This window comes from Sparus aurata, chromosome 1 (genome assembly GCF_900880675.1).
Source record: "Sparus aurata chromosome 1, fSpaAur1.1, whole genome shotgun sequence".
NCBI lineage: Eukaryota > Metazoa > Chordata > Actinopteri > Spariformes > Sparidae > Sparus > Sparus aurata.
In genome coordinates this window covers 27,786,828-27,810,434 of record NC_044187.1, presented here as the reverse complement: position 1 = coordinate 27,810,434, position 23,607 = coordinate 27,786,828, and the positions used below count along the sequence as shown (strand labels likewise).

General features: G+C 40.8%; 2 protein-coding genes and 1 long non-coding RNA gene across 3 annotated transcripts in view; 2 read left to right on the top strand and 1 right to left on the bottom strand.

The window, feature by feature from the left end:
• LOC115591460 (complement C3-like) overlaps nt 1–9,436 on the bottom strand; it is a 29,832-nt gene extending 20,396 nt beyond the window's left edge. Inside the window, exons 1-14 of the mRNA XM_030433511.1 lie at nt 9,360–9,436; nt 7,651–7,843; nt 7,375–7,537; nt 4,399–4,493; nt 4,198–4,286; nt 3,376–3,458; nt 3,195–3,282; nt 2,466–2,568; nt 2,230–2,350; nt 1,805–1,920; nt 1,403–1,549; nt 585–675; nt 352–446; nt 23–208 (exon numbers count right to left, since the gene is read on the bottom strand). Coding sequence (XP_030289371.1) covers nt 23–208; nt 352–446; nt 585–675; nt 1,403–1,549; nt 1,805–1,920; nt 2,230–2,350; nt 2,466–2,568; nt 3,195–3,282; nt 3,376–3,458; nt 4,198–4,286; nt 4,399–4,493; nt 7,375–7,537; nt 7,651–7,843; nt 9,360–9,436 — 1,647 coding nt within the window. The remainder of the gene's footprint in view (nt 1–22; nt 209–351; nt 447–584; nt 676–1,402; nt 1,550–1,804; nt 1,921–2,229; nt 2,351–2,465; nt 2,569–3,194; nt 3,283–3,375; nt 3,459–4,197; nt 4,287–4,398; nt 4,494–7,374; nt 7,538–7,650; nt 7,844–9,359) is intronic.
• LOC115591468 (uncharacterized) lies at nt 6,589–8,563 on the top strand. Its single transcript, XR_003985967.1, has 3 exons — nt 6,589–6,640; nt 7,321–7,486; nt 7,770–8,563. It is a non-coding gene; the product is annotated as an uncharacterized LOC115591468 (long non-coding RNA).
• Nucleotides 9,437–16,936: 7,500 nt separating the features above from the next.
• Nucleotides 16,937–21,787, top strand: LOC115584592 (histone chaperone asf1b-B-like). Its single transcript, XM_030422163.1, has 4 exons — nt 16,937–17,307; nt 18,851–18,966; nt 19,163–19,339; nt 20,719–21,787. Exons 1-4 carry the CDS (start codon nt 17,199–17,201, stop codon nt 20,914–20,916), a joined length of 600 nt encoding a protein of 199 aa, XP_030278023.1. The 5' UTR covers nt 16,937–17,198; the 3' UTR covers nt 20,917–21,787.
• The last annotated feature ends 1,820 nt before the right edge of the window (nt 21,788–23,607 follow it).

Sequence of the window (23,607 nt, the reverse complement as noted above, 5' to 3'; positions counted from 1 at the left end):
ACATCAGTGTCGTGTGTCTCACCGAGCCCATGCAGGAGTCCTCCACATCTACCCAAACAGAGTCTGATACCACTTCATTGTCATTCGTAAAGTAGTAGGCTATGATGCGGAACGATGGCAGCATTTCTTTCGTAATGACAACTACCATGGATGTCATCGCTCTTATCTCGTATTGGCCAGATTCCAAAAGTTGACCCCTGCTCAGGATCTAAGGACACAGGTTTACACATTAGCATTTATCCAACATACATGTACTGTATATGCTACACATGTCGTGTGAAGCAGCACAAATACTCAAATCTCCACAAACAAACACACACATAAACAGACAGTTTAAAAAAAATCTCTCACCAAGTACGTAATATGGCCTTGTGCTTTTTGGTGCTGGTTGAGGACGATGCTGATTTTCAGATTGTCTCCTACTTTTGCTTCAGCTGCATCCACCCCTGCAACAATATAATTGCAAATTTAGTTTTAGCTAAACAAGGGATCCTATGTATGGTAGTTAGGTAGAACTTCCACTGTCACCACTGTCAAAACAATCACCATGTTTCCATCTGATATGATTTCAGGTTCTTCCTCACCTATGTGGATGTAACTGCTGCTTTTGCTGGTATATGGGTGAGCTATCATGGTGGCGGATGCTTGACTGATACCGGGAACAGCGGTCTTAGCCTACAATCAAACCCACAGGTTAACATACGCATTTTGTATTTAAATGATGATGTATATAAAGTGATGGACTGTACATGCAGAATCTCTATTCTTTCTTTTCACAATAAAAGAGAGTTCAATGCAGTGCAATTTATCAATAGCACACTCAAGAAACCACAAAATAATTTGAAAACATATATGCAACATTTAAAAAAAAAGCTGCGTATAGATAAAACACAATTATTTGCACATAGAAATGAGCTGTGAATACAAAGGAGTAAGAAACCAGACAAATAAAAGTAATACAAAACAAAATCAAAATGTATTTAAAATAACGCTGAAAAATATGTCAACCACATGTCAGTGATGTTGGAATATGATTGTTTTAAAATTCTATTCAGATCATTACACTATTAAAAGGTCCCATATCACACTTTTATTTTGGTTATCTACTAGAAAATCTGTGCATGCTTAAATGCTCAAAAAACACATTATTTTCCTCATATTGTCCATTTCTGTAGCACCTTCTTTTGGAACACTCTGTTTTGGTGCCGGTCTCCTAAAGGCTCACTCGCCTCAGAAGCCTGGTCTTCTCTGATTGGTCAGCTCTCACAGGCCTGAGCTGGCACCATCCACAGTGGCAAACCTATCTAATTGCCATTAGACGATCTGTGCCAGCCATTGTGAGGATTTCCTTTGCTTAACCAAAACTAAAAAAAAAAAATGGAAAAAAAATTCAGACACTCACAGTAATTTTCATTGGTTCAGCTGTTCCGTTTGTATTGATGGGAAGCCGAGCAATGCCATTGGCTGCAGTGAGGCCCCGCGCTTTTCCCGGATCCAACACCACATAAACACCTTGGGCTGGAGAGCCGTCAGGATTCACAACTTCCATCTTACATCCAGGAAACAGAAACAGTTAAAAAAAAGTAGACACCCAATTACACCAGAAAACGGATAATATAATCCTATTCTGTCTGTAAACTGTAGTAGCTTGGCAGCAAAAACACATATGAACACTGTACAAGTATTAACATTTAATAAAATGATTATTGACACAGATGCAAGATGTGTCTGTTTACTCTAAAAAAAGGGAAAAAAATGTGATTATGCATATGTTTTTTAAATTGCAAGTAATTGTGTACTTTACCACAACATTGAACGGCATATTTGGTTTGAAATATTTGGGCGTTTTCTTGAAGTTGATGGTATAAGGTGATGTGACAATCTGGATCCCTCTCAACTCTGACTCTACCATTTCACCACCTACACACACGTGTGCACACACACACACACACACACACACACACACACATGCTCTGTTTTAAAGACAGCACTGGTTCCTCACAAACATCCTCTCCCTGGTCTCACTGATTTCCAACATCTAATAAAACAGTAATGACCATGCACAATGTACATATCCAGATACAATGTCTTTGTTTTCTTTCTTTCTTATTTAGAAAATTTGACACACTCATATATTACTTGAGCTGGCTAAATCAGAAATTCACAAATTCAGAAATGGCATGACATTTGACCACACACATACACAAACACTCATTGTCTCTTTCTTACCGCTCTCCGTCAGCACACTGACAGCTACATATATGGAGCTCCCCACCAGGTCAGTTATGTTTTGGAAAGTTTGTGTGATGTGCTCTCTCTGCAGTTTGACTTTCCCGTCACCTCTGGCGATCTAATGTGACACAAAGTAAATATGCATCTTGAAGGCAGTTGCTTTCTACTTAACTAAACGTCAGAAATATGTCTCTAGTTACTGAGATGCAGCCAGCGTGTCAGTATGGGCTCACCGACACTCTCTGAAGAGAATTTGGAAAGCTGTGCTTTTTATCCTGACGGATAACTCCAAATACAACATACGCAGTCCCATCCACTTCTTTACCGAACAGATACCTTGAACCACAAGAAAAGTGTTTATAGTAGTGTTCTATGATATAATGCAGGACAATCAAAAAGCACATTATCTCAATCAGCTGTTTATAACTTTTTGGGCCAACGTCCTCGCTTCTGTTCACTGCTTGCACAATGAACTGCACCTCTGTTTACTTCTCGTGTTAACTCTATAGTAACATAACGTACACCTCCAACCTTAGCGATCATTGTGTCTTTTCATCCTTTGGTTATTGACCTCACCTGTCATATTTAGCCTTGTAGATACTGTAAACTGTATTTAATGCTTGTTCTTTTATTAACATTTTAAAATGCTTAAGGATAAGAAGCTTTATAAATGCATCCTCCAATCAATTATTAACTTCCTCACCTATCTTAAATGGAACGACTTAGTAACAGACTTAATTGCTTTGTCTTTCACTGAATATTTGTAAATAAAATATTTAAGCCCTGTAACAACTCAGGGAAAACTTTGTAAACTTGTAACTTGTAACTTGTAAATGGAGGTCAACTCTTAGGTCAAGTGGCGCAGTAAAACCTATGAGCAACACATTCACAACACCTTCTCCTACAGTCACTCTACTGATCAATTCGGTCTCTAAATCCATAAAACAAAGACCATCACGTACATAGCATTGATGTTGATGGTGAGGTCTATATCGTCCACATGAAAAAACTGTTGCCCAGGCGACAGTTTCACCTCAAAACTGGGTAGCACTGAAAAATTAAATGAATTTATTGAGCGTACAATTAAAAGTAAGTGAATGATGTATAGGTTTTAAGTAACCGTTGATGAGAAGAGGGACTCACCATATTCTTTGACCTCGAACTCTGCAGAGTAGCTCTGCTGGGGGTTACTTTGGAACCTCGCTACCACCTTCCACACCCCAAAGCTAAAACACACAGACAATAAAACACATACTCACACACACCAAGAGAACACATTTAAACTGGCAAACAAATTATTGAAATGTTGACAAAACCTTTGCATGTGTTTTGTGGCCATCACTTGCTTGTTAGACTCTGTTTTAGATATCAATGTTTTAACCACAAGGCTATGGTGGCAGCGATTACAGTAATATTGCAGTTGCGCATATGGCTGTACAATGTTGCAGTCTAGCTACGTAGCTTGTTGTTAAATCTAGCTTGTTAGCTTGCATGCTAACTCCGGTGTTCAGCTTTGTCTTTATGGCTACTGGTTAGCAACAGTGTCTTTCAAGTGACCAGGCAGTCATAATGTTAGTTTGTGTTCAGGACACTCTGAAGTGGTTGAATTGGTTTAGAGAAATAACGTTTGTCATGCTTCAGAAAGGCAGCATGGCATTGAACCCGGTAATGAATAGCTGATGACTCTGTCTACCGCGCTGGAGAATATTGTTTGTTACTCGGGATATCTACAGTGATCGGCATGAATTTAGTTGTATAGATCAGAAATAGAACAATCAGGACTTATGTTGTTGTCAAACTTGCTCAAGTCCTTACACTTGCCCAACAACAACAGATGTCCTGATTGTTCTATTTCTGATCAGTACAACTAAAAAAAGACAAATGGTCCACTAAACAACATTGAGTGTTTAGCACCGTAGGTAATGATTTATCTATAAACAAAGAAGCTACAAACAAAATACTAACCTGACAATTTCACCGAGCTGGTGTTTCCCAGAGTAGATCCCTGATTTCAGAGCGACTTGCTCCTGTGATAAGGCGATGCCATCAGGGGTCTAGAAATAGGAAAAACTTAAGAGTCAATAGATAGCCATAGCTATTAAAAAAAATCATCCGGTAAACTTTCCAAAAATTATGATTTAACTTTATATGCTGACTTTTTCTTACCACAATCTCAGTGACAACATAAGCATCATCATTGGTTGTAATATTCTTCTCCACGGGCTTCATGCTCGGCGTCATTGCAAAAACCCGGTAAAACACTGCCAAAGAGAAAATGAGAGATACAGAGAAAGACCACAAACTTATACTACATTATGATCACTGTCGTATTTAGAATTAAATATATGAGTGGTTTATTAACTTGAGTAGATACATTTTTTATCCATTAGCCGTGTAAATACCATAAATTATGAAGGACTGAATGAATAAAAGAAGAGATGAGGTCATACGTCCCCTGCAGTGAAAAGCACCTGAGTAAACTGAACTTTGGTTGGGTTTCCCTTGGAAAAAGGGAAAGTAATGTAATATTTTTTAAATATATACATATATACTTTTTGGGAGAGCATTGTAGGGTCTTTTAATGTTTCTTTTTGTATATTTAAGTTTAGCCTTCCCTCACAAAATGTATGTGTACAAGATATAAAAACCAAGGAACAAAAACTCAAGACCATCTTGGTATCACACCTGCCACAACCCCTGTACCATGTGGATTATCTGACCCTTGAGTACTCAGTAGTCATTACAACATTATCACAGGAGCAATCAGCTACACACCTGAACAGTTCTGTGACTGTGTCTTGCACAGTTGTGACATGTCGAAGGCATCAATCGCTAGATGTAAAAAGCTATAAACAGACTGCATTGTGATAACATGTCTACACCACCAAGCTACTTAATACACAATTACTGTACACATTATCTATAAATTGATCTACAAGTTGTTCGCAACTGAAGTCTGCTTCTCAGGTTAGTAGATGAGTCTCTGCTGAATGTCCCCCAACAACGTCTCAATGAGCCACTTGTTAGCAACCACCTATTTAAGTTAGTGCTTTAAATGTATGTATTTTATAGGACAGAATATCTCATGCCTGTGGTAGAGTGCACTTTTTGCACGCTGGTGCCCCACTGCATACGGCTGGTGTCTTTTAAATGTTTGTTTGCCCCTCAAATAACATACAGAGTTGTTAGGCTACTCCATTGTTACCCTTTTACTTCTTCTGCAGTACCTAGAGAAAAGTATCAGAAACTGATTAGTACTTTAACTGAAGTGTGTTGCTGACACTTTTTCACTGGCTCCAGTTCTGTGTGGTATTTACACATTTAGTGCAAACATAGTGACAACTTTACATTAGGGCTGTCAATGAATCATTTAAATTCGAATACTCGAATATTCAAAAAAACGTGAGATTTGATTTTGAAAATTAATATTCGACCGTGAAAAAAAAAATAAACATCAGCGGCTGCGTTGCGAGTGGGCGCATGGCATGACGGGTAAGGGACAGGTCACAGGAGTCGCACCTGCACAGCGTCACTCACTGCTGAAAGTGAGACGCGTCAAAAACCGTGGCAGATGCTGATGACAGAGAGAAAAACGAAATGGCAGAAAGTTCAGAGCGCAACTTGGCAGCAGAGAGAGCGGTTTGGACCGCAACCTAAAAAGCCCCATTTGTAAATACTTCGGATTTTGGTCAGTAGACGACAAAAATGTGGAGCCTCGAGATAAAGTTGTATGCAAGCTGTGAAACCTACAGTTAGCTTACCATTCCACCACCAGCAACATGAGGGCACATCTTGAAAATATGCACCCAAATGAGCATGCCATGTCTGGAACTCAAACTAAACAGCCATCTCTCGACTCGTATTTTTTACCACCCGCCACAAGCTCTTTGTCTGCAGCACAAAGAAACTTGCTTCGTTCATATGCAAGGACATGAAGTTGTCAGTATCGTTGATGGCATGGGCTTCAGAGAGTTTTGTCACCCTTATATGGGACAAGGTTTTTTTCGATTAAAATTATGTATAAAGTGCGGTCGTCTTATAATCGGGGTCTAACCGTTGACACATGCTGATAGTTGTCTGGGTCGCTACACGACCGCAACGGCAGAGGGCGCCAGCTTATTGTAGAGACGTCACTGACACTGTGGCTGCGGTTATCTGTCAATCACAGCGGAGAAGAAGTGACAGGAGAAGAAAAATGGAGAGACGCGGTGATTTTACGGAGCAAAGTGGATCAAAAGTGGGGCAAGTTAACAGACATCTGAGGTGGAGCTATGATGCTAATTTTAAGATAATGGTGATCAATGCAGCGTAGGTGCCAAACAACTGTCAGCCAGCCAAGAAATATGGAGTTATGGAGTGTAACGTCCGAAGATGGCGGGTCCAAAAAGACCGTCTGAAAACGCTAACAGTAAGAGAAAAGCTTATCGTGGTCCTCTAAGTGGCCGCTTCCAAGAGATTGACAGGAGGGTATGTGACTTTGTTATTAAGAGATGAATTTTGGTTATCAGTCTTTTTCTGAGGATTAGTCTTGAAAAGAGGGGTCGTCTTATAATCAGGGTCGTCCTATATTCGGGTCAAAACGGTAGTTATGTCTCGTTGTATTAGTTTGTCCTCCTGTTATTGACATAATGCGCAAATATAGATATTCGAATGGTTCGAACCTATGTGTTTTTTAGAGCGAATATTCGAACGTCATTTTGTAGTGATTTTGACAGCCCTACTTTACATATGCCGTATACAAATCAATTGGAGACCTATTCAACAAACCCTCCAAAGTTAAATGTTTTACAGTTTCAGGAAGGGCAACAGAGTACATTGCAATAATTTCAAAGGGTTTATCAGATGAGATATAGACTTTATGTGGTAAAATGATGAGCAATATTTCAGATTTTCCAATGTTTCCAATCAGCCATATAATCTGACTTTCATGTTGTTGTCACTGTTGTTTGTATGTTTCAAAGAAAGAAAGTGACCAAAAAAGAGATGGAGAGGAAGAGAAACAGACATTTGCCTGAGCAGAAAAGCTGATGTCGATAGTAGTCGATAGTATTAACGAGTGTTTTGTTTCAACTGTGTTTGCCTTTTAAGAAAATTAGGGAATGTTGTTGAGTTTCATCAGCAGTGAAGGAGGACTGGACACACCTTTACTGTTGGGTGTGTAGAGGGTCTTGTCGGTCTGGATGAAGATGTAGCCAGCCTGGAAGGTCACTAAGACGACTTTCTCCAGCTCTGCACCAGGGAACTGAGCTTGCAGGTACACATACTGCTTGATGTTGGGATCTTTATTGAAGTTAACAGCAGGGATCTGAAACCGGCATGAACAGACACAAGCAGAGTGTGAGGAGCAGAGAGATGATTCATAGATGTTTTAAAAAAAAAAAGTTATTTTGAGACAATTTGTGTCTCAATCTACTTAACTGTAATTTGTAAGAGGTCCTGGAATTTCTTCGTGTTAGTAAGGGTCACAGAAGTGGACGCCAGCCTTTTGGTTTTGGTTGGATGGTTCATTACAATGACTTCGACCCTGTCTCCTTCAGAACAGTCTTGACACTCCACAAAGATGTTCTCTACCGCTCCAACTCGCAACACATTGGGGGCTGACATGACCTTCCTGCAGAGCAGCAGCGAGATGAGCAGAGAACTCAGTCACTGAAGAGACACAAGATTTATTCAGTTGGCAGAAACTTTTGTTCAAAGTACATGCAAACACTGTTGGACTCAGTGAGAGTGACTGACCCCATGTTAGAAAAGCACGCTGTAAAAGTGCCCTTGTGGTGGATAAAACAGTATAAAGTGTCCTCTAGAGTGTCCTATAAGTTGTAAAAAATAGATAAAAGTGTCCTCTGGACCAAATGTAGTGAGGTGCCCACTGTTTAACATCGATGTGTCACAGCTTTCGGCACACCATTACCTGTGTGTGCCCTGTATATGTTTTTGCCCCTGCCTCGCAAACATCCTGAGCCCACCACTGCAGGTGAATGACGTTACTATCCATGCCACATTAGATCATGAGAATAAGTGTTGTGTCAAATGTTGTGTCATTCAATTTTCTTTTTTCACCTGAGAGAAGTCTCCCAGGATCACAAGTTCAGGAGATACCAATAACAAATCTATGGATCTAAGTTTCCTTTTTCTTTGAACATACATTTTCCCAAAATGTAAGCACTATAAACCACCCCACATATTAATAATTGTGAGAGGCTTTTGAGATAAATTATCATTTAGTATTGGATTTGTTACATTTGAGATCTTAGATACAATAAGTGATGTATTGTTTGTCTTGACTAAGATCCCACACAAAATCAATAAAACATGTCATCACTTAGTGTTATACTCTGTTTAAACTGTCTCAACTTTACACAACATTTAGGCCAATTTACTGGCATCATTTGAAAGTAAACTGTACTTTGACTATTGTGACAAATACTGCAAACTAGAATGCAGCTTCTCATTTTGTAAGGTACAGGGGAAATGGGACTGAGTTAATCTCATTGTAAAACAAAATACTTACCATGTATCAATAGTGCTTGACTCATTTGCAAATGCAGACAATCTCTGGATTTAATGCTGCTCCCATAACAGTTTTTTCTTAGTTGCTTAGACATCAGTTAAACACAAATTATGTGTTTGTCATAAAAGGAAGTACTAGCTGCATTACGGCCATAAAAATAATTTTTTTGTCATTACATAAACAAATAAAGACTCAAGTTTACACTTGTGAAACTGTGTGAATATGATTGCATCCTGTTAAACTATTTCTATACTGAGACGTAGAGTTACTCAGGTCCCATCAAAACTCATTTCAGCATGAAATACTTTCACTCAATAAATCTGTTTCATATTCCTGAATTGGCATCTTCAGCATTGACAGTTCTAAATGCTGTGATTTGTGGTGTTTTGCTCGACACATTCGAGACAGCTCAAGATCTATTCCCATTGTGGTCATCAAGACTATCTTGATGGATGTAGGTTATTTAAAAATTACGTTTTTTCGAGAATTATTACCATTGTAGTACCAAAGAAACTGTTTTTTCAAAATGACCATTGGAAAACCAGCTTGAAAATATTTTAGTTCTATGTGATTATGAAAAAGAGGAAGTGTGTGAAGGTTAGGTAGCTCTACTTACGATGAAGATACACCAGCCAGAATAGAAAAGCCCAGAAGGGCCAGGAGCCACAGCTGGGTTCTCCAACCTGATCCCATATCTGCTGTCATTGTATTCTCCTGCTCTGTCACACTCTCCTTTATCCACCCGACTCCCCCTTTCTGCACCTCCTTGTTTGCAATACCATCAGCAACAGCATGGGGGACTGACTGATCTCTGACATAAGCGCAAATGATCATAGACAAAGTGATTACACATACTTAAAAAGGGTAGATCAAGTAGCAATGAGGGCCAGAAAGTTTATATTCCTTTTAAAAAACGAGCCAACATTTTCCAAGCACTTTTTCGGAAGTTTAGCTAACTTCTCTTAATTATTATTTTTTTTTGGCCTTTTTTGGCTTAATTGACAGAACAGCTGAAGATATGACAGGAAACAGGTTGAGAGAGAGGGGGAGTGACACACAGCAAAGGGACCAAGACCGGGAGTCGAACCTGGGTCCGCTGCAGCGAGGACAAAGCCTCTGTACATGAGACGCCTGCTCTACCCACTGAGCTAAACGGCGCCCCAACTTCTCTTAAATTTAAGTTGGGAAAATTCACCAATATGCATTTTACTGATAGCTGAAAAATTAAGTATAGTATACGTGAAAAACCCCCAAAATTTAGGTTAACCACTGTAGAAAAGGTCAGCATTTTAACCACATTGAACTTAATTAAATGACGTAAAATTTAGAATAAAAATTAATAGTTTGATTTAAATGATATTAAGTCTTATTAATTGTTTTCTTTCTGTGCAATATGATTCTCCACAGTACAGTTCCTTTTTATGTCTATATAATGTTAAAGGGACATTTTTCCAATTTTTGAACATTGTCATTTGTCAGTCAACTAACTGGCTCCGGACGTGGGCCCCTGGCTTCCTCGTGGAAGGGTCTTTCGCCTCGCACCTCTATATTTCATGGGGTATTTGTGAACCATACTTAGTCTGGCCCCTCACCTGAGACCAATTTGCCCTTGGAGACCCTACCAGGAGCACATGGCTCCTGACAACCTGCCTCCAGGTTCATTTTTGTTCACCACACGGTTGTGACAAAAAGGGAGCTGAGCCGGAAGGCAGAGCTCTCGATTTACCGGTCAATCTTCGTCCCTACCCTCACCTATAGTCATGAGCGATGGGTCATGACCGAAAGAACACGATCGCAGGTACAAGTGGCCGAAATGGGTTTTCCCCGCAGGGTGGCTGGGGTCTCCCTTAGAGATAGGGTGAGAAGCTCAGCCATCTGGGAGTGACTCAGAGTAGAGCCGCTGCTCCTCTGTGTGGAAAGGAGCCAGTTGAGGTGGTTCAAAGAAGGTTTTTGAACTACTCACCATTGGATCTCGAAGGATGGCAGAGAGAAAGAGGAGCGCCGTTTGGCTGTATTTTCAGGCCGAAAATGTCACAACGGCGACCTGTGTCATTTGCAAGAAGCTGGTAAAATACAGTGGTAACACTACCAATTTGTTTAAACAAATGAGAAATCATGCTAATCAATTCGAAGAACTTAAGAAACGCAGCGAGGAGGAGAGAAATCCCCCAGCCCCTGACCCCAACAGACCCAGACCCCCGACTCAGAGGCAGAGGTCATTGGCAGAGGCCTTTCAGTCTGGCAAAGAATATCCAGGTAGATGATAGTGGTGAAAATGATATTTTAGTCATCTTCAGCATTAGTTAGCATTCACACTATTGTTCTTCTGGAATGTATTATTATTCCTGATTCTATAATTTTTTCGACTCGCTTCTCCTACTAATTTTGAGCTAGAAACCATTCAGCTATCAAAATGTTCAGCCTTTTAAGGACATTATGGCTTGTATTTTTGGCTTTTCTATCTTTTATGCTTTTGGAAATATTTTTTCTGCATCATTTTTCCCATTCATCAGACAGTATCTGTTGTGTCTCTCGCTCTGGTGCCCTCATTTTTCACTCTATAGAAATAAAAAAAACACATCACAGAGTTCAGTCATGTCTCCTGTTACTCACTACACAAGTAGTTATAATAATAACAAGGTAAATAACCTTGATACATTTATCCCATTGAAATGTGTTATTTAATTAAATTACTCTTTTGTGTTAACTGTGAAAGGGATACTTTATGATGACTATATTTAAACTACGAGTAGATGTGCTACAGACTTGATTATTTTATTATATCCCTTAGCTGATTCTACAAGAGCAGTGGAGATAACAAAGAGCCTGGCTGAAATGGTTGTGAAGGACCTGCAGCCTCTTTCCGTGGTGGAGGATGATGGCTTTAGGAATTTTGTGAGGACACTCGATCCTCGGTACAAAATTCCAAATAGAAAAACTTTAATGGAGGTCAAACTACCAGCTCTGTATGAAGACTGCTGCTCTCAGGTCAGAAAGGCATTAAGTGGTGTGGATACAGTTGTCCTTACAACCGACATGTGGACATCAAGAGCCACAGAGGCATATTTAACAGTGTCATGCCAAATCATTGATGAGAACTGGCAAATGCTGGCATACGTGCTCGAAACGTGCCCTGTTCGTGGACAGCACACTGCAGACAATATTTGTTTGCAGTTAACCAGAATCGCAGAAGAATGGGGCATAACAGACAAGATTCAGGCTGTTATAACCGACAATGGCGCCAACATGGTTGCTGCCGTGCTCAAAGCAGGTTGGGCCCACTACCCATGCTTTGCACATACTTTAAATTTAGTGGTGAAAGACTCTTTCAAGGCTCACCCTGACTTGCTTGAGATTCAGCAGAAAAGCAGTGCTATTGTTGCTTTCTTTCACCACAGCACTAAAGCTGCAGACAAGCTCAAAGAAATTCAGGTGCAGCAGAAGTTCCCTGAAAAAACACTCATCCAAGCAGTTGAGACAAGGTGGAACTCTGTCTTCCACATGTGGGAGAGATTGTCTGAGCAAAAGGAAGTGGTTACCACAGTCCTCTGTCTCCTTGGAAAGAGCTCACTTTGCTTAAGTGAGGAAGAATGGGCTGTCATCAGTCTGTCCATAAATGCACTGAGACCATTTGAGGAAGCAACCAGGGAGATATCAACTGAAAAACACGTTTTAGTCTCAAAGGTGATTCCCCTAGTGTCACTGCTTCTCAGAACCACTGCAACTTCTGAGCGCCAAGGTAGCAAGCTAGCTGCTGAGCTGTCAGTGCAATGTCTGCGTCGTTTCAGGGCTATTGAAACATGTTATGGTCTTGCTGTCAGCACCTACCTGGACACCAGATTTAAAAACCTGGCATTCCGTGACTCTACAAATGTTGAGCCTGTAAAAGCTCGACTTGTCACCGAGATGCAGTCAGTGAGTCAGACCTCAGCACCTTCATCATCTGCATCAAGCTCAAGCTCTTCCACCAGCTCTGCCCCAGCTCCTGCAACTACCTCCAGCTCGTCTGCAGGGGCTGCTGCATCCCCACCTGCAGCAAAAGGCGGGATATGGACAGAATTTGACACTCAAGTCCTTGCATCTCAGCAGCATCAAACAACTGGCACTGATGTTCTGATTGAAATCCGCAGGTACTCAGAAGAGAGGCCAACTCCTCGGGATCAGGATCCACTACTTTGGTGGAAAAACAATGCATCAACATTCCCTTCTCTGAGCAAACTTGTGAAGAAACACCTGGGAGTGGTTGCAACATCTGTGCCAGCCGAGAGGATTTTTTCAAAGGCAGGACAGTTAGTTCGTCACAGGCGATGTGCAATAAAAGCAAAAAATGTGAACATGATACTGTTCCTGAACAAAAAAAAAAAAAAGGTTTCTAAGGTTTTGGGCATTGTTACACTTTATTTATTATTTTTTCAAAATGCACTGAATGGGAAAAAAAATTATTTTATTTTTGTATTGTATTTCCACATTCTATATTCATAACACATTCACAACACACATTGTTTTAAATGTTTTATAACATTGTTGTGTGTTGATTTATTGTGTACACTTTGTTCATTTGAGAGTTTATATAAATTGTATTTAAGTTTTCTAACTGTTCTGTTCTGACAAAAGCGTTTAATAAAAGAAATATTTTCTATTTATGTATAAACTTTGCCCAAATTCTGTCCTGGGTTTTAACTAATTAATAATACATAGGAAAAATCACAAAAACACTTGAAGGTCATGAAAATTCATTCAGATTTAGCAATTTGATGATGCATCCACCTTAATTATGAAAAAGTATCGGTATCGGTATCGGCGATACTGGCCCTGTATTTACTTGGTATCGGATCGATACCAAATCTTGCAGTATCGCACACCACTACTGACTGCTGTGATCAGCTGTTTCTTGGTTTTAAAACTCCCCGGCTGTGGGTCACACAATAGTGCAGGTCATCGACAACTCCGCCCATCTTACGCAGGGGCCGGCACATTGACGCCTTGGATTTAGATAGCAGGCAAGGCGGAAATAAGTGTACCCTCCGAGGTGGCATATCGGCGGACCAAAACAGACCCCCAATATGCTGGCCTCTGTCTAAAACCGCGACAAAAAAACGCCACAAAAAGTTAAAGTAGGCCCCTATCGTGTTAAAATCCTTTTCCCTCATTAAAAATTCCAGAATCAAGAAATAAGCAAATACATGGCATCCCAAAAGCTTGAAACTCAAAAATTCAAGTGTATGAACAATATGAAAAACCCATTTTTGAGTGGAGGGGGAAAATCAATAGACTTGGCAGGTATATGATGCGTCAGGGCTTCTTTTGTTCAGCACCGCGGACAGCGGTGAGAGAGAGAGAGATGAACAAGAAGCATTTTGCATTTAAACTAGATATTTATATGCCACAAAACAATTAAAAAGGGGGGGGGGGAGGGTTGTTGTGTGATAGCAGAGTGGAGAGTCAGCAGCTTATTATTATTATTACTTTTTAATATACAAAAGTTATTTCTAATACGTTAAATAAGTGTAATGCATATAAAGATGCACTATTTTGAAATACATTCAGGAAACCAGTACAGATGCAATGCAGGTTGAGGAAGCAGCAGCTGGACTATCAGGGCTTCAGGTGAGGTCTTAAAATGGTTCTGTGATGAGATATCAGCAATGAAAGTGAAGGATGTTTGGGTTTTATTTTACCTTATATGAGCATTTTTTTTTTTATCATGAGTTGTTTTTTTCCTCTTTTTTTGAATGACAAAGTTGGTTCCATAAAGCCTAAACCTTGGCTATTCCCTTAATATACAAAAGTTATTTCTAATAAGTTAAATAAGTGTAATGCATATAAAGATGACATTTTATTCATTGATGCATTATTTTGAAATACATTCAGGAAACCAGTACAGATGCAATGCAGGTTGAGGAAGCAGCAGCTGGACTGTCAGGGCGTCAGGTGAGGTCTTAAAATGGTTCTGTGATGAGACACTACCATGGCTTACTATCAATGTAAACATGTCTACCTGTCTCGTAAATTGTTATGAACAGATGCAGGTGCAGACTGGTTTAAGTTTTCTTCGCTCTTTAGAACACCGTTTTGTGTCTTGTATTCTCCTGCATTTGATTTCCATGCCTTTTGTCTTGTGTGTCATGTTTTGTTGTTCCATGCCCTCATGTGTCCTTTAAGTTCCCCTGTGTATTTCCCTTGTTGAATTTCCATGCCCTATTGTATCTCTTGTCCTTTAAGTGTCTCCTATGTTCTTCCCTCTGTCTGTCAGTGTTCTCATCCATGCCTTCCCCTGGTTATCTCACCTGTTGGTCCACCTCACCTGTTCCTCATCTTGACGTTAGTGTCTGTGTATTTAGTCTGTATCTTCCCTGCGCTCCTTGTCCGGTCATTGCATCTGTTTGTGTTTGCCTCTGTTCATGCTCCTCAGGGACGTGCACATGATTATAGAGGGGCAGGGGCTCAAGGTCAGAAAAGGGCAGTACATGCGCGCGCATAGCATAGCCAAAAAAAATTTCAGGCCTTAATAACACAATATGTAGATTATAGCTAAATTATTTCAATATGACCTGAGCTACATCTGTGCCAAATTTGGCGCTTTTCGATTAATTTGCGCGAAATTACCTATTTATGTGCTTAAGGCCCCCAACTATTAATTAATAAACAAAGTACATATAGAAAGCTAACTACTTAGCTGTGTATCCTGTGTAGCTGTGAGTGATATGCATTTGCCATTTCTTTTGTGTCAACAAGTTGTCAACATGAGTTTATTCACATTATCATAATACTGAGGTTTAGAAGACATGCAATTCAGCTGCAATTCTTAAAAAGCAATAAAACACTGGTTTATTATTAGGCTATTTATTGCAGAGCAAGCGCAAACTAGAAATACAGGCTACACATCTAAAATGAGACAAAACCAAGAAGTGACTACTGTGACTGTAAGTAGGAACAGCAATGTTTACAACAGCAAAATCACAATAAGCTCAATATCTGGAAGAAGCTGAAGATGTGTGGCAAGATAAACAGCCGACACAGACAGCTGTCAGATTATTCTTAACTCTCATTAACAAGCACAAATGGACACTCTTCTGAAATATGACTCATATTTAAGCACGTTGAATAAGTGGAAGGCGACTTGTTAGCCCCCACAAGGAAGTTATGTTAATGGATTTATAACTCACAAAGTTCAAGTCGCTCCACTGTCACGTCTCATCTACGTGCGTGGTGGAGTTCTGATGAGGCATCGGCTTCTCTCTCTCTCTCTTTGTCTACAAAATAAGAGCTTTACATTGCACCCCATTGGAGTGTAGAACTGGGTTCTTAGCGGCCGAGAGAGAGAGAGAGAGAGAGAGCGGAGCCGCAGCAGACAGAGGAGTGGCTTTAGGCTCAACACACTCACACAACACCATATTACGTACGAAATGTACGGTAGATAACTGTGGCATTTTTATACCGCCTTTTTTTGACATCCTCACAACAGGATTTTTTTCATTCATTTAAAAAAACACACAAAAAGGGCACTTTTTAACAGGAGATAAAAAGGGCGGGGGCTCAAGCACCCCTTGGGCCTTATGTGTGCACGTGCCTGATATAGGGCAACGTGTAGGCTGATAATATCAACCTATATATCAGAGGGGCTCTAATTCTAATGGGTCTGTACTGACTTAAATAAAAACTGATTGGGATCTCCGATTTGGTTTCAAATTAGAGTATAATTAAAAAGTATTTGTCCAAGTAGACCTATGCTCTTTGGTGGATCTAATACGGCTTTAGCGGTTGATAATTAAGGGTTTGTTCACAGTCTCATAAGGAACACGTTACGTTTAGGTTTTGCCTATTTAGATACAAATGTCTTATATTTACGTCTTATAAGTTTAGTTAGGATATAACTGTCTACTTTTGATAGCAGACGAACTACTTCTAGTTTTGACCTCCTTTGTCATGAAGTATAGGCTTACTGAGCGCTGTTAGTGTAACCAAAACACAAGGTGCGATAGTATTGCAATAGACACAGTAAAACAAGTCTTTTGACTGACTGATGGGGAAAATGAAATGTGACATACAATGCAGGCGTTAACGGACTCCGGAAGATGGCAGTAATGCAACACGGAGGATGCGAGCTGCCGTGAACCCTCGTAGAAGAAAAAGAAGTAGAAGGAGAGAAAAAAAAAGCAGACGAAGAAGAAGCCACAGCTGCAGCAGAAGCAATAGAAGAAGAAGAAGAAGAAGAAGACGGTGACGGTGACGTACTTCCTGCAGCCCAGCCGCCGCCGGGTCATGTTAGTGTTCTTGGAGAATAAAAGAATCACACTGTAACTTTCTGGGCTGAAGACAGACGGCGCCGAGGCGTTTGAGCCGACCAGAAACACAGCGACAGCGAAGTGAAGAGAGACTCGTTGGACTTGGTGGTCGTAAGAAGAAAGGAAAGCTAATTGTTTCTCCAGGTCGCGGTGCTGTAGAAGACAACGCTATGGCCAAGGTGCAAGTGTTGAATGTGGCTGTGCTGGACAACCCGAGCCCGTTTGGAAACCCGTTCCAGTTTGAAATAACGTTTGAATGCATGGAGGATTTACCGGAAGGTGGGTATTGTTTCGAACGTATGTGTGTATGTATAGTGTTAGCTGTTGAATACCAGCTACCTTTCTGTGCGCATTCCTCGTGATTGGTTACTTATACATCGCAGGTTGATGAGCTGCGTCGTGACTAATCGATCAGCCCGCTGTTTTCTTCGACGATATACCACTTGTAGTTGTCATCAGGGCTGCTTAGCGATATTTCATTTGACAAGTAGTTGAAAATTGGCGCTGGCGCGTTCGTGCGCGAAACCCCGCCTCCAGTCTGCAGTGATTGGATCTGGTTCGTTCCATGGAGCTTTTTCCGAGAAGCCGATTGGTTAATCGCCGTGCGTTGCTGTAGTAACAGACAAGCTCGAGAGTTGCCGCGAACTGCAGGCAAAGACAACGGGGAAGCAGTTGCTTGAAAGCTGGGAAGGCATGGAGTGGAGACAGCAACCCAGGGAAACTATTAAGTGGCATCAGCCTATTGATTGTAGAGCTTGTTTAGTTCATGATGGTTTAGGACGTCGCATTAAACAATACTGTCTATACTTCCAGTCATCGTCAACCCATGAAGCAATAGTAATCAGTCTTTTATTATATTTGATGTAGATATTAGGTCACTTCAATTTTCATGATCTGTTTTTTGATGTCACTTAATACAATAGCCAAACTGCTACAACATAACTAATTATTCAAGTGTTATGTGTTTATTATCTTTCAGGTATTGATGGGTGTTGATATTATATGGTTAACATGATATGACACTATGTATTGTCAATTTTGAGTGTCGTTATATTGGAATATAGCACAAGTGTTGTCAATTCCTGGTTTCAAAGGCTGTATGAGAGTAAAGTGATGTCCTGTTCTGCTTGTTCGAATACTTGTCTGTACCCACATAGTCAATACACCCACATTACTGATGATTAGTTGGCAAAATTCTCATTTTGATAATATTTTTTCTCAAGGCACCAGTTGTCATACCTGCATTGTTGATGTTAAGGTATTTGGTCAGAAATATTGTGACATCTGATCTTGTCCCTAAATCCAAGCATACCTCAAGTCCCTTTGAGGAGATTTTAGATTGTCAAGATGTAGATCATGCATCACAATGTATCACAATATTACTTTAAGGCCATATCCCCCCCAGCCCTAAATTCAGCCACTTCTTAGGAGCCGTTTCTGACTTGCATTTTAACAGAGACTCTCAAAATTGTGTTTTTACGGAGTAAGCAGCCAATACGGGTGCGGAAATTATAGGACATTAACATCAATCACCTGTGAATGAATCTGTGCTATTACTGCAAACGGGGGCACCACAATGCACTTGACATGAAATTCTGTTCCTCTTAATTGATTTGACTTTTACCTGTTGTACTACCTGTACTCGGGGTATCTGCCAATACCAATTCCATCATGCAACACCAGTTTATGCACAGAGTATCTCCCAGCTCAGTGTCAATAGATGGAGCTACTACTCATTCGTCAATATCATCACCTGTGTATAATGCATATTATTTTCAAACAGAATTATATCTGTAACTCTCATGATTGTTTTTTATGTCAGATCTGGAGTGGAAGATCATCTATGTAGGTTCAGCTGAGAGCGAGGAATATGACCAGGTTCTGGACTCTGTCCTAGTTGGCCCGGTACCGGCTGGCAGACACATGTTTGTGTTTCAGGTAAGTACCACTCCTGCTGTTTCAAAATGCTCACAGACCCAGACCCCATTAACTACTATAAAATACAAATCAAAGAAGTGTGGGTCAATGTAGTTAATCTTAATCCAGCTCTTTATTTTACTCAGTGCTGCATCACTGGAAAGATTACTGTGCTTTACCTCGATGTGATTTCTTCCTCATTGTGTTCCTGTCACAGGCTGATGCTCCTAACACGGGGCTGATTCCAGAGAGTGACGCTGTAGGAGTGACTGTAGTCCTTATAACCTGCACCTACCGTGGACAGGAGTTCATCCGCATCGGCTACTATGTCAACAATGAATACACAGACCCTGAACTAAGAGAAAATCCACCTCTCAAACCAGACTACACTCAGGTAACACACACAGATGACATTATATTATTTTATTTATTTATATGCACAATGATAAGACAAGAATTCTGTTTAATAATACAAAGACAAATAATTGTGCAGGAGAGGAAAAGAAACCCAAAGGGCTTATATAAGATCCTCCCCCTCAATACAAAATCACTAAAACAAATCAATCAATAGAAAAAGAAAAGAAAAGAAAAGAAAAAGAAAAAAGAATGCATATTTCTGTCATGGACTAAAGTGTAGGGGTTTTAGCTGAGACACCCGGTACAGTACATGGGCCATGCTTGTGAGAAGGATTTATTTAAATACATAAACGGTTTTCTACTGCCCTCTGCTGCCGTGAAATTGAAGCTACAGGCAGTGGTAACGTCAAGAAAGCCATAACATGAAATGTTTTCCCTCACTTAAAGTAGGCATCTGTTCAGTGGCTATGTACGTGCATTTTATCATTCCTCTATTAATTAGTAATGAGGAGGCTTGATCTTTTCCCTGTTACTCTAATTATATAGTCTTAAAAATCAACAGACATTTTTTAACCAAATGTTGGAAAACTGTTAAGCTAGGCTTTGTTTCAATATAAATATATGAACATGCCTCTGAGGTGTTCTGCTTATTTTCTAAGCTACCCTTGAGCAGTATGCCAACTTAACAAAGAGGAAAAATGGCTTCAACAGAAGTGCTGGTCAGAGCAGTGTTCGAGCTAAAGTTTTTAAATGCTTGCCGAACTTTGATTAAACCAGATTAAAACACAACTTTTTGAAAAGCCTGATAAATAAGTTTAAACCAGTGGAACAGAAGCCATCTCCTAAGTGCAAATGACTTTTAGAATAGGCTCTCTGTGTTTATGTACATGGAAAAGAAGCCTTGGGTATTCACCTGACACAGATTTGGTTTTTTTAATCACTATGTTTTTTCAGGGCTGTAACAATAAGTCAATAATTTGAGTAATCGACTGAAAGAAAAAATTGCTTCTTAAACGTAATACTGCTGCTTTTCTTTTCAATTTATGAGAGTAGATGAGAGTCTTTGAGTTTTAATTGTTGGTTAGACAAAATCAGCAATATGAAGACGTCCCCACAATTAAAGGGAATTGCACTAGTTTAACACACTGATATTGTGATACACAATATATATCTCTGATAAAAAAAAGTCTCATATAAAACTTTAGAGAAGCTTTATAAATCTGAGAAGGTAATCCATGTGATGCCATCAAGGTCATCGCCTCATTTTGGGCTTAGGGCCCATATAGAATCCATTATGGAAATTGATCCATATTTGGGACTAAAAGTCAGAATACCTCAACCCACTGCTTTCATTTGGACAGTTCTTCACAAACCATAATGCTGACTCTTTACCAATGTTTGCCCTCTTTCCCTCAGCTCCAGAGGAATATTTTGGCCTCCAACCCTCGTGTCACCCGCTTCCATATCAACTGGGAGGGCTTGGCAGACAAGATGGAGGACTGTGAGAACGTTGACCCATCACCCAATGTCAGCGGCATGCTCCCCCCGTCCTGTATACCCGGGAAGATGCCACCTCTTGGACTGATGCCGGACAACTCCATGGACTTCATGTAATAATCCTCAGATTAATCTGATGGACAGGAAGCTCTTCTTATCTGTACACTCGCCGTCATCACAAACACCAGTTGGACGAGGAGGCAATGGACGCACCTACGTAACTTGGACATCAACAGGAAGCAGGGACATTATTTTTCTATATTTTTTTTCTATATTTTTCTTTCAAAACACACACACACACACACACACACACACACACACAGCTCTGCACAGCCAACATTGCCTTATTTTTCTGTATCACTGTCTCGGATGATGTCAAAGGTGAGCTGGAGAAACTTTCAGTCATCAGGTGGGAAGAGCTTAACATGAGACCGCCATATCCTCACAGCCCTGAGACGTGCAAGTTTTACTTGTTGGGTTCCCATTACCTGCTGGTTATTTTGTCACCATGAGCGCAGATCAAAGCTATGGGCAGTACTTAATAAATACTCTGTATGTCAGTATAGATTTAGCACTAGCCACTTATGTAAAGAATGTCATTGTTCTGAAAGGTTCTCATTTCATGTAGATCTGCAGCATCGGGAGAACCAGAGGAAAACAGTTGGATAAAAATGTGGCCCATGTTCAGGGGTCATTTCACTTCTTCAAGCAGGCCTCCATTCAGATTATGTTCATAAAAATGTTACATCGGATGTTTCTTTAATTATGCTCAAAACAAGTGGGTTAAGGAGACAAAGGAGACACAGGTGCCATACTGCAGTCAAGTTGTTTGGATGATGTAAGCATACTGTAAATAATGTTTTCCCAGCGCTTATTTCATCTTCAGGATGAGAAGACGTGTTTTCTTTTTTGTACTATATATATATACTCTGCCTCGGTGTTTGTAACAGCAGCGATGGGGTTAATAAAGTTTGTTTTGTGGACCTTGTGCCGCTTTCTGGTGATCACCACATCTTCACTGCTCCCCTCCTCGACTACTGAGAGAGGCAGCGCAGCAAGAGCAGAGAGACTCGGCACGTGTGTGTTTGTGCGTGCCCGTGCATCGGCCCACTCTTCCCCCTCCCCTCCCCGCTCTGGCTCCTTTCTTTTTTCCAATTTCATTCATAAAATGCAGCAGTATCACTCCGCCATTTTCACTCTAGCCTCACGTTGCTAGGTAACTGGAGCACCAAGAGGGAGGGGGGGGCTGTCTGCGATCTCTTCGTAGTTGAGGGGGACTGACTGCTCTGTCCGTCCATCTGGTACCAATGGCTGCTTCTCACATGTCTGTGCCGTTTAGAAAGACTGAAATTTGAAGGTAGAACAGGCCATTATAAAGAAAGGCATGTTTTTAACAGGGTGTTTCCATATTTTGCGTGAAAATACATATATGGCATCCCCTGCCCTGCCCTCTAATAACTGCCTGTAACATTCAATGGACAGCACAGTATTCAAAATGATTTTGACAGCTAAGTAAGACAACATGAGAAGCTTCAAGCTTCTCAATTGTGAAGATTTTCTACCTTTCTCCGTTAATTCACTGCAAACAAATAGTCTTTGGTTTTAGTCTCTCTGAGGATGATTAAACTCCATTGAGTTGACTGAATATGGAAGCGATTGTAAGACAAGATGTCAGCCGTGGTACATTGTCACATCTCACGCACTGTATGTTCAATTCTGAAATTAACTTACAACGAAAAAAAAAAAAAATCGGTTGTGTCCAAATATTGTAGTTTTGAAATCCACATGGACCGGAGAAACGGCATGAGGAAATCCTCCATGACTGAGCCGTGCCCACTTTACACCATCAGGCAAATGCTGATGATAAATGCTCAAAGCTTGTATAATAATACACCTTGGGATTTCACGTGAATATAGGGCAAAAATATCAAATAAAGACAGCTGTAGAAACTTTGTAGCTGTGGCCCCTTCAGAGGCGTTATTAGAAGGTGTCAGATCTTCTAGTAGCTGCTGTGCTCTCAAATTTTAGGCTCCTTTTCTGAATTCTAGATTTTTCACCAACACAAGCTCAAAAATATTCAAATCATCATTGAAATTAGATAGTCAGATGCAAATCCCTGAGAAATTGTGCCCTATCAGGATCCTAATAAACGAGGGGGCCCTTCAGGTGACACCAGATGTGGGGCCAGGGTGACGGAGATGCTCGAGCCGTGCACGAGTCAGAATGTGACGCTGCTTGTTTTCATCCAGAACCCGATTGTAAAGAAGATTGTCTTTTCTTTTACTCTGATTCATTTCCCACCAGATAAACTCTTCCCTCGACGCTCGGCCGTCTGCGATCTGTTTAGAAGTCCTGCCAGCCAGACCGCGCCGCGCGTGCGTTAAATTCTGACCAACATTTCTAAAAATAGCTCGCGGTTGACGTCACTCAGCCAAACGTGTATCAGTCGCTTGGCGGCGGGTGTGGGGGGTGGTGGTGGTGAGGGAGGTTTTTTTTTTTTTTTTCTTCCCTTTTTTTTAGACGATTTTGGAGGGGGGGCATTCTTGTCAACCGCTGCTGACAGCCAATAGATGCCCTTGCATTTGTCGAGATTCCCACGGTTCGGCCGCGCCAAGCCAATGGAGGAGAGAAACCGGGGAAGGTGGGCGCGTACGTCGTCGGGAGGAAAATAATCGGTGACGTTCCCATCGCTTGCTTTTTGTAGGGCGGCGGGACTCTGCCGCGTTTGATGGATGGCAAACGGCGAATCAGAGCGCTCCGTGCGACAGCGCCGTCAAGAGGTAGCCAATCCGTAGCTCGGACCCGGC